At 39.2% G+C, this 12,423-nt stretch overlaps 2 protein-coding genes across 5 annotated transcripts in view; one reads left to right on the top strand and one right to left on the bottom strand.

Moving 5' to 3' along the window:
- Positions 1-8,401, top strand: part of LOC109034877 (nose resistant to fluoxetine protein 6) — a 96,759-nt gene extending 88,358 nt beyond the window's left edge. Inside the window, exon 14 of the mRNA XM_072301120.1 lies at positions 5,811-8,401. Within this exon, the coding sequence (XP_072157221.1) occupies positions 5,811-5,948 (138 nt within the window). The 3' untranslated portion in view covers positions 5,949-8,401. The remainder of the gene's footprint in view (positions 1-5,810) is intronic.
- Positions 1-12,423, bottom strand: part of LOC109034879 (uncharacterized) — a 57,148-nt gene that overhangs the window by 25,061 nt on the left and 19,664 nt on the right. For 2 of the 4 annotated variants that reach the window (XM_072301123.1, XM_072301122.1), the window contains exons 1-2: positions 12,227-12,366; positions 10,508-10,782 (exon numbers count right to left, since the gene is read on the bottom strand). The exons of 1 other annotated variant lie outside the window; for it this stretch is intronic. The gene's annotated coding sequence lies outside the window, so the exon portion shown is untranslated. Of the gene's footprint in view, positions 1-10,507; positions 10,783-12,226; positions 12,367-12,423 lie in introns of those variants that run through there. One more of the 4 variants, XM_019048263.2, reaches the window with a different exon arrangement.

The raw sequence follows: 12,423 nt of genomic DNA on the forward strand, positions 1-12,423 counted from the left end.
TCGAAGAATTCCATGAATTATCTTAAATTATGATGTATGAAACAAGGGCAAAGATTCTGAGACACCGCAATTAAGATATGCCTTTTCTGCGCGCAGCGCTTCAAATATGTGCGCGCATCGTGCTGTGATTGCAATGCGGGAAGTATTCCTACAGTCTTGTAGGCGCTAAGTATCACGCCAACTGACCGACTGCGCTGCGTTTGGCGCAGTGCGAGAAGTATTCACGCCGCGCCGTCTTGTATCCGCTGATATGTGTCACGTCGACCGCACTGTTTGGCGCAATGCGGGATGTATTCCTATAGTTGTGCAGGCGTTAATAAGCGTTTAACGCCGGCCACACTGTGTTCGCCGCATTATTCGAATCGCGTTAGAATAATCGCGGCATCGAATGGTGGGGCTTAAAAGGCCCACTTTGCGATTCGTCGCCGTATGAACATTCCGATGTTGTCTCGTTTCTCCCGATAACGTTAAACCCATTCCAGAAAGCTAATAAAGTGGATTGACAGTTGGGCCACATTTTGCAATTAGGAACTATAAATTCTGATTCAGTAAAAGACAACGTATGAACCATTAGTTTCCTTATGCACATACGTGTTTTTTTCGAATGAGTCGGAATTTATAGTTCCTAATTGCAAAATGAAGTCCAATTTTTCCCCGATACTTTTGCCATTTCCCCTGACTTTTTAAAATCCCCTGCCATTTTCCAGTTTTTCCTGACTTTGGGAACCCTGGTTCATATTAGAGTCCCTTTATACTGAGAGTCAAGACAATTTGAATCCATTTCTGATTGGTTCCCGTATTTTAGGCCTCCACAGTGTCACAAACGGGAATAAAGATTACATTTTCACCAATTGCAAAGATTATAATCTGGAATGGACCAGGGAATTACGGGTTCGGCAAGGAACAAACGGAATGAGAGGAGGAACGGAGAAAGGCATTTGAGAATGGGCCGATCAAAGATTATGAAAAACGTTCAATTTCTGTAATCTTTATTCCCGTTCGTGACATCCATGAGCCGAATTGTCTTGACTCTCAGTATAAAGGGACTCTAGTTCATATACACTTCGGGACTTCGGAGAACGTGGTTTACTTTCAATTTCAGAATTACCCGTCATTTAATGCCTCACAAATGATATTTTATGAATTTCAGACAACTATTTTCCTCGGGTGGGTCCTCTCGTTGCTGACTTTGGCCTCATTGGTCTACGGCCTCCACATATTCCATCTGGGGGTCACCGGCTCTGCTTTCTATGTCTCTGTCGGGCATTCTGCATGGGGTGCAGCCCTCGCCTGGATCGTCATTGCTTGCTGCACCGGCAATGGAGGTGCGTTCCAAAGCTTCCATATCCTACCTTAAGCCTGTGTCACACTATCAAAATACTCCATCAAAATGTCAAGGTCAAGTGCTGTGATTGGTCAAAGTCATCGAATAAGCCAATCACAACACTTGACCCTGATATTTTGATGGCTAGCTTTGATAGTGTGACACAGGCATATCGCTGCTAAGGAAAAACGCCATATGAACATCGAGAAGTGTCGAATTTCCTTTGTTAAAATGTTAATTTTTGAGGAGAATTATGAATGTTCTCTCTTGACATTTTTAGAAGGTTAAATTGCGTTTAAAATTCTGTGAAAAATGGGGAGAAAAATATCCACACGATTTTCAGCAAATTCGCATTTTGTTGGAGGCAATTTGGCAACGCTTGAAGGCTCATGCGGCGTTATTCCTACTCGAGTTTTTCGAGTAGTTGAATAATCGATTGATCGAGGTTTTCGAATTGGTTATTAGTCGATTAATCGCATTTTTCAATAATCGCGAATTCAGTATCTATTACAGTTATCCATTGCAAATTGATTAATAATTTGACTGAATCAAAATTAATCGATTGACGTGCATGTTTTGAAAGGGCAAATTTTCAAAATTATGACCTGGGATGCCGGTTAGGGTTGTCTGGTGTAAATCAGCATTATCGTGCTGAATTTAAGAATTAAAACTGGAGTGAGCGGAACATGCTCAATGATAACTAAGCATATTATTATTATAATTAATGATAATTATTTCCGTATTTTGTCCTGAAACACAGTGTAAACTAAAATTTAATTGTGGCTTCCTCAGATATTTTAGACAGGAGCTACTGATTTTACGCGGGAGTAAATTGACACTCGTTTGGTTTAAAATCAAACTATAGAATGAAATGAATTAAATTTTGGGAAAATGCTAGAAACATTCAGTATTTCCTGATCCATGACAGACTTTCTTAGTATTTTCCTGATAACATCGAATTTCTTCATTTTCCGGTTTTACTGATGGTGCACTGAAAAAAAAGATTGGTAGAATTTATTATTCCTTCACTCTGTATTTCACACAGCGTTAATTCAGAGTAAATTCTGCCAGAAGAAAGGTAAACGTTACTATATACTGGTACAGGTAACCATTCCTCTAGCAGAATCGACTTGAAGATTGGTAGAGTTCACCATTTCTTCACGCTGTGTGAAATACAGCGTAAAGGAATGGTAAATTCTACCAATCTTTTTTTTCAGTGTATACACCTTGGAAATCATAATTCTACACAGAAAACCATAGACTCTCTATTGATAAATATCATAAATGAGAAATAAAATAACTATAAAATTTTACAGGTTGTGTGAACTCTCTTCTGTCATTCCGACTACTGCAACCTCTGAGCAGGTTAACTTACTGCGCATACCTAGTTCACCCTGTGATCATGGTCCTCACCAGTTTCCAGATGGACGGCCCCCTTCACTTACACAACGGACTCGTTGTAAGTATTAAACAGTTACATAAAACGGATCCTTGGTCCCTCTTAATATTTAGGTTGGCGGGAGGCATTCGCGGGCAAAAATACAGCCTTTTCGAAAATGTAATATCTAGCTGGAGCGCAATTCAGCTATGCATTCACGACTGCAAAAATGTGAACGAAATCGAAAAGGCCAGCGTGCATGAAGGCTATTATAATTGTAATCTTCCGTCACATTCTTACGGCGCAATGATACAACTATTTGAACTCTCCGGAATGCGTGAGGTATCACGTCGCTTTGAAGGCGTTTTCAAAACAGCCAAGTTCCGATACCCGGGTTATCGTTTTGCATAGTGCATATTATTTTGTTATATTCCGTACCACTTGTTTATTCTTAATCCTCGTATAAAAACCACCCATTTGCTAAATACAATTGAGGAGCTTTCCGGAAAAAGGGCAAAAACCGAAAAAACAAGTCGTGAGAAAAACGCATTTGAAGTTTTCATTCCTACTTTCTGGGCACTGATGATGACATACATCGGAACTGGGGCACTCATATCAACGTTCATACATCCTAGAATGAATAACGACTATTGGTAAAACTTACACTTCTTTCAGTGTTGTGGGAGGAATTTTTTAAAATTTTCCGTTATGTGTCCTTTTTCCGGAAATGGACCGGTGGTTATAGGTTTTGGCTTTCAAAGCTAAATTTTCAAGACTTTAACGAGTTTCTAAACGAAAATAAATCATAATTTCGATCGCGAACGTGCGGGTGGATCATTTTCGACCATCGTTAATAAAAATGACAGCAAAACACGCGAAAAAATCGAAAAGTTAAAACCCACAAGAAACCATTAAAAATTGAATTATTAATAATTACAGAATTTCACGTGTCACCGGTAAAACGCATGGACAATCACTGCAACCCGATTATATTGCATTGATTGGTAGAATCAGTGCGATGCATCTGTAATGAGGGATCCTTACTTAAATCAGTACCCATCGCCTGCTTGCCTGCGCGCTATCTCCTCAACGTCGCGTCGCGGCGACCGTACCCAGGGGCGAAAAGATGAAATACGCCTGACTTAGCCTCACAAAACTTGGTCTCTTAGCTCCAAAAATTGATCAATTAAGCTGAAACTCGGGACATTGGTACATTAGGATGCGAGGAATCCGTTTCTGCCATTTCCGGAAAAAGGGGCGTATGTGCCCCTTTTCGGGAATGCTCCTCAATTCTAGCCGGAGCGTAATTCAGCTATGCATTCACGACTGCAAAAATGTGAAAGGAAATCGCCAAGCCTAGCGTGCATGGAGGCAATTTCCATTTTAATCTTCCGTCACATTCCTACGGCGCAATGATACAACTATTTGAACTCTCCGGAATGCGTGAGGTATCACGCCGCATTTGAAGGCGTTTTCAACACAGCCAAGTTCCAATACTCGGAATATCGTTATGCATAGATTATATTATTTTGTTTTCATTTCTGACCACTTGTTTCTTCTGAATCCTCGTATAAAAACCACCCATTTGCTTCATACAATTCTAGCTGAAGCGCATTTAAGCTATGCATTGATGACTGCAAAAATGTGAACGGAAATCGAAAAGGCCAGCGTGCGCGAAGGCTATTTCAATTGTAATCTTCCGTCACATTCTTACGGCGCAATGATACAACTATTTGAACTCTCCGGAATGCGTTAAGTATCACGTCGCATTTGAAGGCGTTTTCAAAACAGCCAAGTTCCGATACCCGGATTATCGTTATGCATAGTTCATATTATTTTGTTATATTCCGTACCACTTGTTCATTCTTAATCCTCGTATAAAAACCACCCATTTGCTAAATACCATTACGAGACAATGGGTACCTAGACTTTGTGCTTTTTATTTCATATTCTGAAAGTACCAGGTGAGCAGATTCCGTGGTGATTTGTTGCGTACTTTTTGCGCCGAATCCCGGACAAGCCCGCTTTTAAAAAGTCGAAAGACTCGAGGGAATTTCAAAAACACGCCGCGATGGCGGGAAAATGATGAAAAAGATGTGCCACGGCGCACAATGGATCGAGTCAATGGGGGAGGTCGGACAAAATTCGGAAACTTTAAACGCTTATAACTCTGTTGATACGAGACTTGGAAGTTTTATAAGTTGTTCCATCGGTTTCCTCGTGATATTTTCTTTTTGAAGAACCCCTTAAAATTTAAAATGTGACGAATGTAACATCAAAATTCGCAGTTTTAGTTAACAATAGCATGTCCGACCCCTCTGATTGACTCGATCCACCGTGCGGCGGTCGAATCGGTATCTCCTCTCAATTTCCATCTATGTTCGTTCAATTAAAACGAATTTGAATGTGGAATTGTCGCTTGATTACCGCGGATACCATGAATGAGGTTTGATTCTTTGATTCTGAAGATAACGTTTCGACTTTCCTATTGTTTTCATATACGAGGAGTAGAAAGACAATAGATCGTTTTCGATACGTCAAATAGGTGAGATTGTATCGATATCGATTGGTTCAACATGTAAACATAGCCTCAAAAGTCAATCGAGTGATCTGAGGAAACGGGGTTTTTCTGATAGATTTTTGATTCATATTCATGTAAGTACTAAATGGCATCGCAAGGTGAAATAGTTAGGAATTTTCTCATTTTCAGCTTTTCCGACTGAAATCCTGAAAGTTTTGTTTCAGGTTATGTTCTATTGTTTTGAACCAAACGATACATCGAACCACTATCGAAAACGATCTGTTGGTCGTACAAACCCGTGCTCGTTTCTGGTGGTGCCAGATGACATCGTTCGGTTCCGCGCGAAACCGGGGGTTTCGCAACTCCAAACTCAAATTTGCGCAAAAGTTGCGCTTTATGAATTTCTACGGAAAACTAGAGGGAAAATAGTCACGAATTTTTCACCGAATTCTTATTTTGTAATAAAAAAAAGTTTGGCCAAAAAAGAGGCTTTCATTGCTTGCACGATAAATCAAAGAAAAAAATGCGAGCCACTTTTTTACCATTTTCCTGTCAAATCATAGTAAAATTTTTCTTTTTTATTTCAGTTGATCCTGTACTTCGGCAACGTTGTAGCATCATTTTTGCTATCTTTCTTCATCTCCCTGACTCTGGAGGCTCCTGTCGTAAGGCTTCTGAAAGTTGCTCTGTCACCACCACAGACAAAAAGCTCAAGTAAGATGTAAGGTGGCTCAACTCAAAACGGCGGAGAATGGACTCACGAGACCTTATTTCAAGAGTAAGAAAGGGCAACATGGATTTCTTCCAAGGCCAGCAGGATATATTTATGCCTTCTTTTTATTTTAAATCTACGAACTTGAGTAAACTCTGTAGGAGGAAGCTTTTAAAGTTTTTACATAACCTACTTTCTTTAATTCAATATAATTTCATCACCTCTGAATGGTGAAAATGCATGATTCTCTAGACTTAAGTACGCAGAAAACCTACTAGAAAAACTACTCGAGGATATTTTCATGAGTATCATGAGCAAATCCACTCAATAGTTGCAAAAATTGTTTAGCTTTCGTAAGATATTAATGATGACGTTTATGGCAAAAGCTATTTAGATTTTGCAAGTTTGTGTTCACTTTCCGGAGGATAGGACACAGAACAACAAAGGTTTAATGCCTACTATTTTCAAAAATTTTACTGCTGTAACACACATGAGAAAAACTGAATAATTGAGTGTGAACCCAGCACTAATTTCCCCATCTTCTTGCATACATTTCAGGCGACATTTTTCGTTTTTTTTTTCCTTGTTCGGAATACTGAAACGATCCAAAATTTCACTTTCCCCTCTCCTACCCCCCCCCCCCCCCCAAATAAAAAATCTAGCAACAGTCACCAAAAACTGTCATCTTGCATTTCCGAGCTTGCCTTGAATTTTCTGTGTAATTTGCCAAGAATGAAATCGCATGGTCTTCTCCGGTATCGTAGGAAAGCATACCCGGATCTTGAAGTTGAAGAAGGCGTCCTTTTGATAAATGGAACGTTCTTGTGGTAAGAAGTGCTATGTGCACATGAATTATATCAAAGGAACTATGAAATGCACACATTTTATGGACATACGAGGTTCTTTTTGAAAAAGAACCACGATTGAACCTTTTATGGAAAAATTGTACCCAGTTCCTTTTTGCATTAAAACGTCCATTTTTCACAATTGTACAGATGCATACGGTAAAACCCTTCTCTTTGACCCTTCCCATTCCTTTTTTATGATTACACGAGTTTGATCGTCAACACAACACCAAATCAACTTTACGGAGCGTTAAGTTTTAATTCGCGTATGCTTTAAAAAAAAAAAAAAAAAAAATCCGTTACTATGACAGAAAATTTCAGTTATGTGCAATTAACGATGGGTTCTCCTAAAAATTCCTCCTACCTGAGAGAGGCAACATAGTTGATTATTATCAACAGGAATGGAGATGAGTGATGAGAATCAATAGACTTTGCGTACCTTGTACTATACGTATTGTAATCAGTGGTGACTTGCAAGTTGGCAACACTGTTTTCCCTGTATTCAAATCCACTAAAAATATCGATTTTAGGTGAGGCAAACTGCCTCGCCAAGAATCGATTGTTTTACACACATTTCAATGAAGAAAAAACACCGCAGACAACTTTCAAGAATGTCCCCCGATTCTACTATACATAACTATACGTAAGGAACCTGTATTAGGTCTTTTGGTATCATAGTTGTTTTTCTGAAGATCATAAGCATCTCGGGTTTCAGATACTCATCGCATTGGACCTTTGTTTACAAAAATAAAGGTAGTGTCATTTACAGTGGCGCGACGTGCTTTGCGATATATCGATTGATGTGCCATTTAAACCTATGAAAAAAGATCGATGGATGTTCGCAATTAACACCTTAGTAATCGATTCTTCACCATAGCTTCAAATGGGGAAAAATCGATAATCGATAATTCACGCCACGCCACTGTTTATTTACTTATGAAGTCGGGCATTATTTAAGTAGGTGCTCTGCCATGGTAAGGAAAAACGTCGTAAGAACGATTAGATGTTGCCAAATTTTCCCCCATGAAACACGCATTTTTAGAAAATTTAAGGATATTCGTCCTTACAATTTCCAGATACTGTATTTTTAATTGCGTAAGAAATACTCGGAAAAAGTAGGAAAGAAAAAATATACAGAGGTTTCCCTGAAAATTCGTATTTTTAAAGGTTTGGCGACACCTGAAGGCTCATACCGCGATTTTCTTTGGCACAGCAGTGCTGGTACTCGATAAGATGACGCGGCAACTTTATAATTTTATGTTTCCGCCTATTTTTGACCGAAAAATTATAATACCAATGTTGTCCTTTCTACTCATTTTGTTCGAACGCACAGTCTTCTCTTCGAAGTTTCCTCCCTTTTACTTTTTTTCTTTCTTTTTTTCTCTTCCTTTTTCACCTCGCTACCTCTCCTTTTATCTCCATTCTTCCTTCGATAAGATTGTGATATTGTTTATAAATTTTTAAAAATGATTGTTAATATGTATATTTCAGTGTATATTTATTTTTTGTACGTATGTTCATGTGAATAATGAATGCATTACTTTTGTAAGGAAACCCCTCTGGGTTTTTGTCTTGTTAATGGATATAATGAAAATGATAATATTAAACTATAACTCTTAGATATGCGTTGAAATTGATTAATTTATCCTTGCTTCTAGGACTTCATAAATGCGAATAGACCCATCGATTATTGAATTAAAATATATGCTAGCTTTGCGGTGGAGAATCAAATTTCAATAAAGCTGCCACCCGTCGCACAGTGGATCGAGTCGATTAGAGAAGTCGGACATGACATTTTTTACTAAAACTAAAAATTTTGATGTTTATTTCGTCACATTTTATATTTCAAGGGTTGCTTCTCGAAGAAAATTTTACGAGGGAACCAATGAAACCACTTTTAGAACCTCAAATTTTAGTATGAACGGAGTTACAAGCGTTTAAAGTTTCCAAATTTTGTCCGACCTCTTCTATTGACCCGATCCACATTGCGACGCAACGCGTGTCGTGTCGTAAAATATTTCGCAAAAAACCACGAATTTTTTTCAAGCTGTTTTCTCAGCGTTTTCTTGATTTTTTGAAAATTAGGGAAGCAAGGGGGGTCAGACCAGCGTTACGCAATTCAAAGGGGGGGGTGCAGGGCTGCGTTACGAGCGCGTTACAAGGGGGAGGGGGGTCAAAAATCGAGAAAAGTGCGTTACGTAATACTAGAACGGCCCCTTAAGCTAACTGAAAATGTGTAAGAAAAAGAATCGTTGGGAGTTGGGTTTCTATTTACAATTTCTTGGATGAAACAATTATTTTTTTACACTTTTTATTCTACTGTGAAGTCATCGAACTTAATTTTTGGGCGGCCTCGTCAACGCATTGTCTCCAGACGTGGATTTGGGGTTTCCCGGTGTTGAAGAAGGATCACGTGTGGCGTGGCCACTGAAGTCAAACTGAAAAGCAAAAGGATTCTCATCATCCTCTATAACGCTGGCTCCGTTACTCGTGCAAGCGTTGTCACCAGACGTGGTTGTTGATTTTCCCGTTATTGAAGGAGGATCATGTGTAACGTGGTCATTATTGTCAAACTGAAAAGCGAAAGGATCATCTATGGAAGAGCCAGCGCTGTTCCTCGGTTTGGCCACGCCGTAAGGTAAAAAAACAGCCAGCAGCATCAGCAGGGCTTCGATGAAATTCGTCAAGCTGCACAAGAGCATTTTAGGGTTCCCTCAATGTTTAGTGAACTGAAACCAAGATGGAAAGAAATACCAAGAAATGAATCCTTGGTATTTAGAAATAATTGGTGAATTGTGAGAGACTGAATTGGAGGGACTAGATTCCATTCTGTTCTTCAAAATTAAAAAGAATGACTTTCATACTGTATTCTTCAGGGCCCGGGGGGTAACACCCAAACACATTATTGCATTAAATGGTGTGTGTACACGGAAAAAACGAGTTTAGGGCTGGTACCTGCACCGAAGGTCCCAGCCCTAACCGGGTAGGTAAAATTGCTTCACCTCCACCGCCATGGGGCAGGCCCGGCGCGCGTAGAGCTCAAATCTACCTGCTTCAGGGTTCAGCCCTACCTGGTAAGAGCTAGACCCTGTCCAGGTAGGGCTGGGCCTTACCCGCGCAGGGCCTGCCCCTATGGCGGTGGAGGTGAAGCAATTCTAGGGCCCAGCCCTAATCTCGTTTTTTCAGTGTACACAACACATCAAAGTGTTCCTATACGTGTAGTTCTTTTAATTTTCAAAATTTGATTTTTTATAATGATTCTTAGCTTCATTCTTGCAAAGTATGGTGGAAATCGCTTAAAATGTTTTCTTGTAAATTGTTAATGATGAATCGGCACTGTAGCTTTATACATTTAATGCCAGAAGGGCGAAAATTGCATACGTGATGCACACACGCGTCTAGGGTGAAAGGACCTTGAGAAAAAGGAGGCCACGCTTATGACGTCACCGATCGGTGCAGCTATCAGCTGCAATTCTAGTCATTACGGAAAATACGATGGCTGGACGATAAAGCGAGAGATTTGAGAATTTGAGACGAGAGTGCTCAAATCCAGCCATCACTTATAACACAGGGAAGTACTATACTGAAAAGGGACAGATTACGGGACTTTTAAGGTCCGGTGACACCGATTGTGAGTCTAATCTTAGCTCACTGGAAGAATTTAAGAGAGAATGATGAGTATTGGGGATTAGGATTCTATTCACGATGTCTTAAATGAAATATTTACTTTTTCATAATTTTGAATTAATTTTTAGGCGGTATCGTGCAAGCATTATCTCCAGACGTGGGTTTTGCTTTTCCCGTTGTTGAAGGAGGAATAATGGTGACAGGGCCATCAGGTTTATTGTCGAAGGGAAGCTCATCATCACCGAAAGAACTAGCGCCGTTGCTCGGTTTTGCCAAGGCGTTGGGTAAAAAAACAGCCAGTAACATCAACAGGGCTAACATGAAAGTCGTCAGGCTCCACACAATCATTTTAGAATTTCCTCAATGTTCGATGAACTGAAACCAAGATTTTTAAAAAAAATAAATCCTTGGTTTTTAGGGGCAATTTATGAATTATGAAAGACTGAATTGGAGAAATTCTATTCTATGGTGTCTTGAAAGCTGTTGAATGGATCTGTTGTAAATTTTTGCTGATTGTGAGTAACGTACTTTTGGAAGCTGAAGGATAAAAAAGGGCCAAGTTCCTCTGCAAATTCTACAATGAATTTCAGACTTTACAGACATGGTCATTGTGGATTTTAGATCATTTTCCACGAATGAAAAATCTTCTTTTCGGTCTGGCAAAACTGTATGCAACAGACTCATTGAAGAAGTGAACTGAAAATGTCCAAACCTGATACCTTGTCAACTTGTTCTGTGTACCTGACAATAAGTACAGAATCAAACAAATAATCTGAATCTCAAAACTAGCTCATAGAATATCCAGGAATTAAAATGCAAACTAATTGAATTTCACCCGTACATCACTGGATCCTAATTTTAAATTGAAATAAAAATCATGTGGTTGGAAATGATCTGAGCAGTTTTGATTGGTTTTACAAAAGCTGTATCCGTTTCTCAAAAGTCGCGCTCTTTTTTCATGCGATACACAATTTGCTTTTGAAATGCGACCTTATGTATCCGATTTTGAATTACGACATGGTAAATTACATTTGCATTGTTCTAGGTACGTTTTCTCGCAAAAAGATCGGTCCCTTTCTTAACTCATTTTGAAGTTAACAATTTGAAAAAAAATTCCGTCATGAAATATTTTGAGATATGAGGATAGAGGTTTTAGATCTAATGGACGTATTTCTGTTAGACGGAACTAAGCGCCAAATTGAGTTCCATTTGAGGATTTTAGAATCCCGGATAGCGTGTTCTGTCAAACGGAACTAAGCGCCATGGAAAAGCATTAAGAGTATAGGTCGGAACGAGCATCGCGTTCCGCAACACCCGCCAATCCAGGCTCCCTTCTCTCTTCCTCCCCCGATGGCGTTTAGTTTCATTTGATACAAATGCGTCCAAATGTTCATTTGGACTGCATTTTGCAATTTTGACCTGTAAATTTTGGCTCATCTGAAAACACACTTATGTGCATAGGGAAACTAATGGCACATACGTTGTTTTTAAACCGGGCCGGACTTTATAGGTCCAAATTGCAAAATGCAGTCCATTTCGTCCCGGTCTCAAATCTCTCAGAATGTGTGATCGTTGAGAGAAAAACCTCAACCTTTACTTAAGGAATTAAAGCATGGTTACCGATTACAAAAACAGCACTTGTACCCTAATTTCTCCTGATCAGAGTCAGTGCATTTGCATTATACTAGGTACGTTTAAAGGCTGAATTTTCAAAATCAGTGTAAATGAGATTTGTGCATGCTGTAAGAATACAAAATATAATTTTTCGGAGTCAAAAATGAAGCTGAAATAATTCAAAAACAGACTTCATGACACTTACTTCTGGAAGAAATATTAATCGTTGTCCGATGACTTCACAGCACAGAAGTAAAAAAATGACGGCGAGGTAAAATCGCTCGGTCAAACATGAGATTGTTATCATCTCCAGTTCATTCGTAGATGACGTTGATTTAAGAAATGGGTTATTGCATTCAAATTTGAATATACATTGTACGGTAGTCAGGTTGCTTGATAAAG

The sequence above is a fragment of the Bemisia tabaci genome, chromosome 5 (genome assembly GCF_918797505.1).
Source record: "Bemisia tabaci chromosome 5, PGI_BMITA_v3".
Taxonomy (NCBI): domain Eukaryota; kingdom Metazoa; phylum Arthropoda; class Insecta; order Hemiptera; family Aleyrodidae; genus Bemisia; species Bemisia tabaci.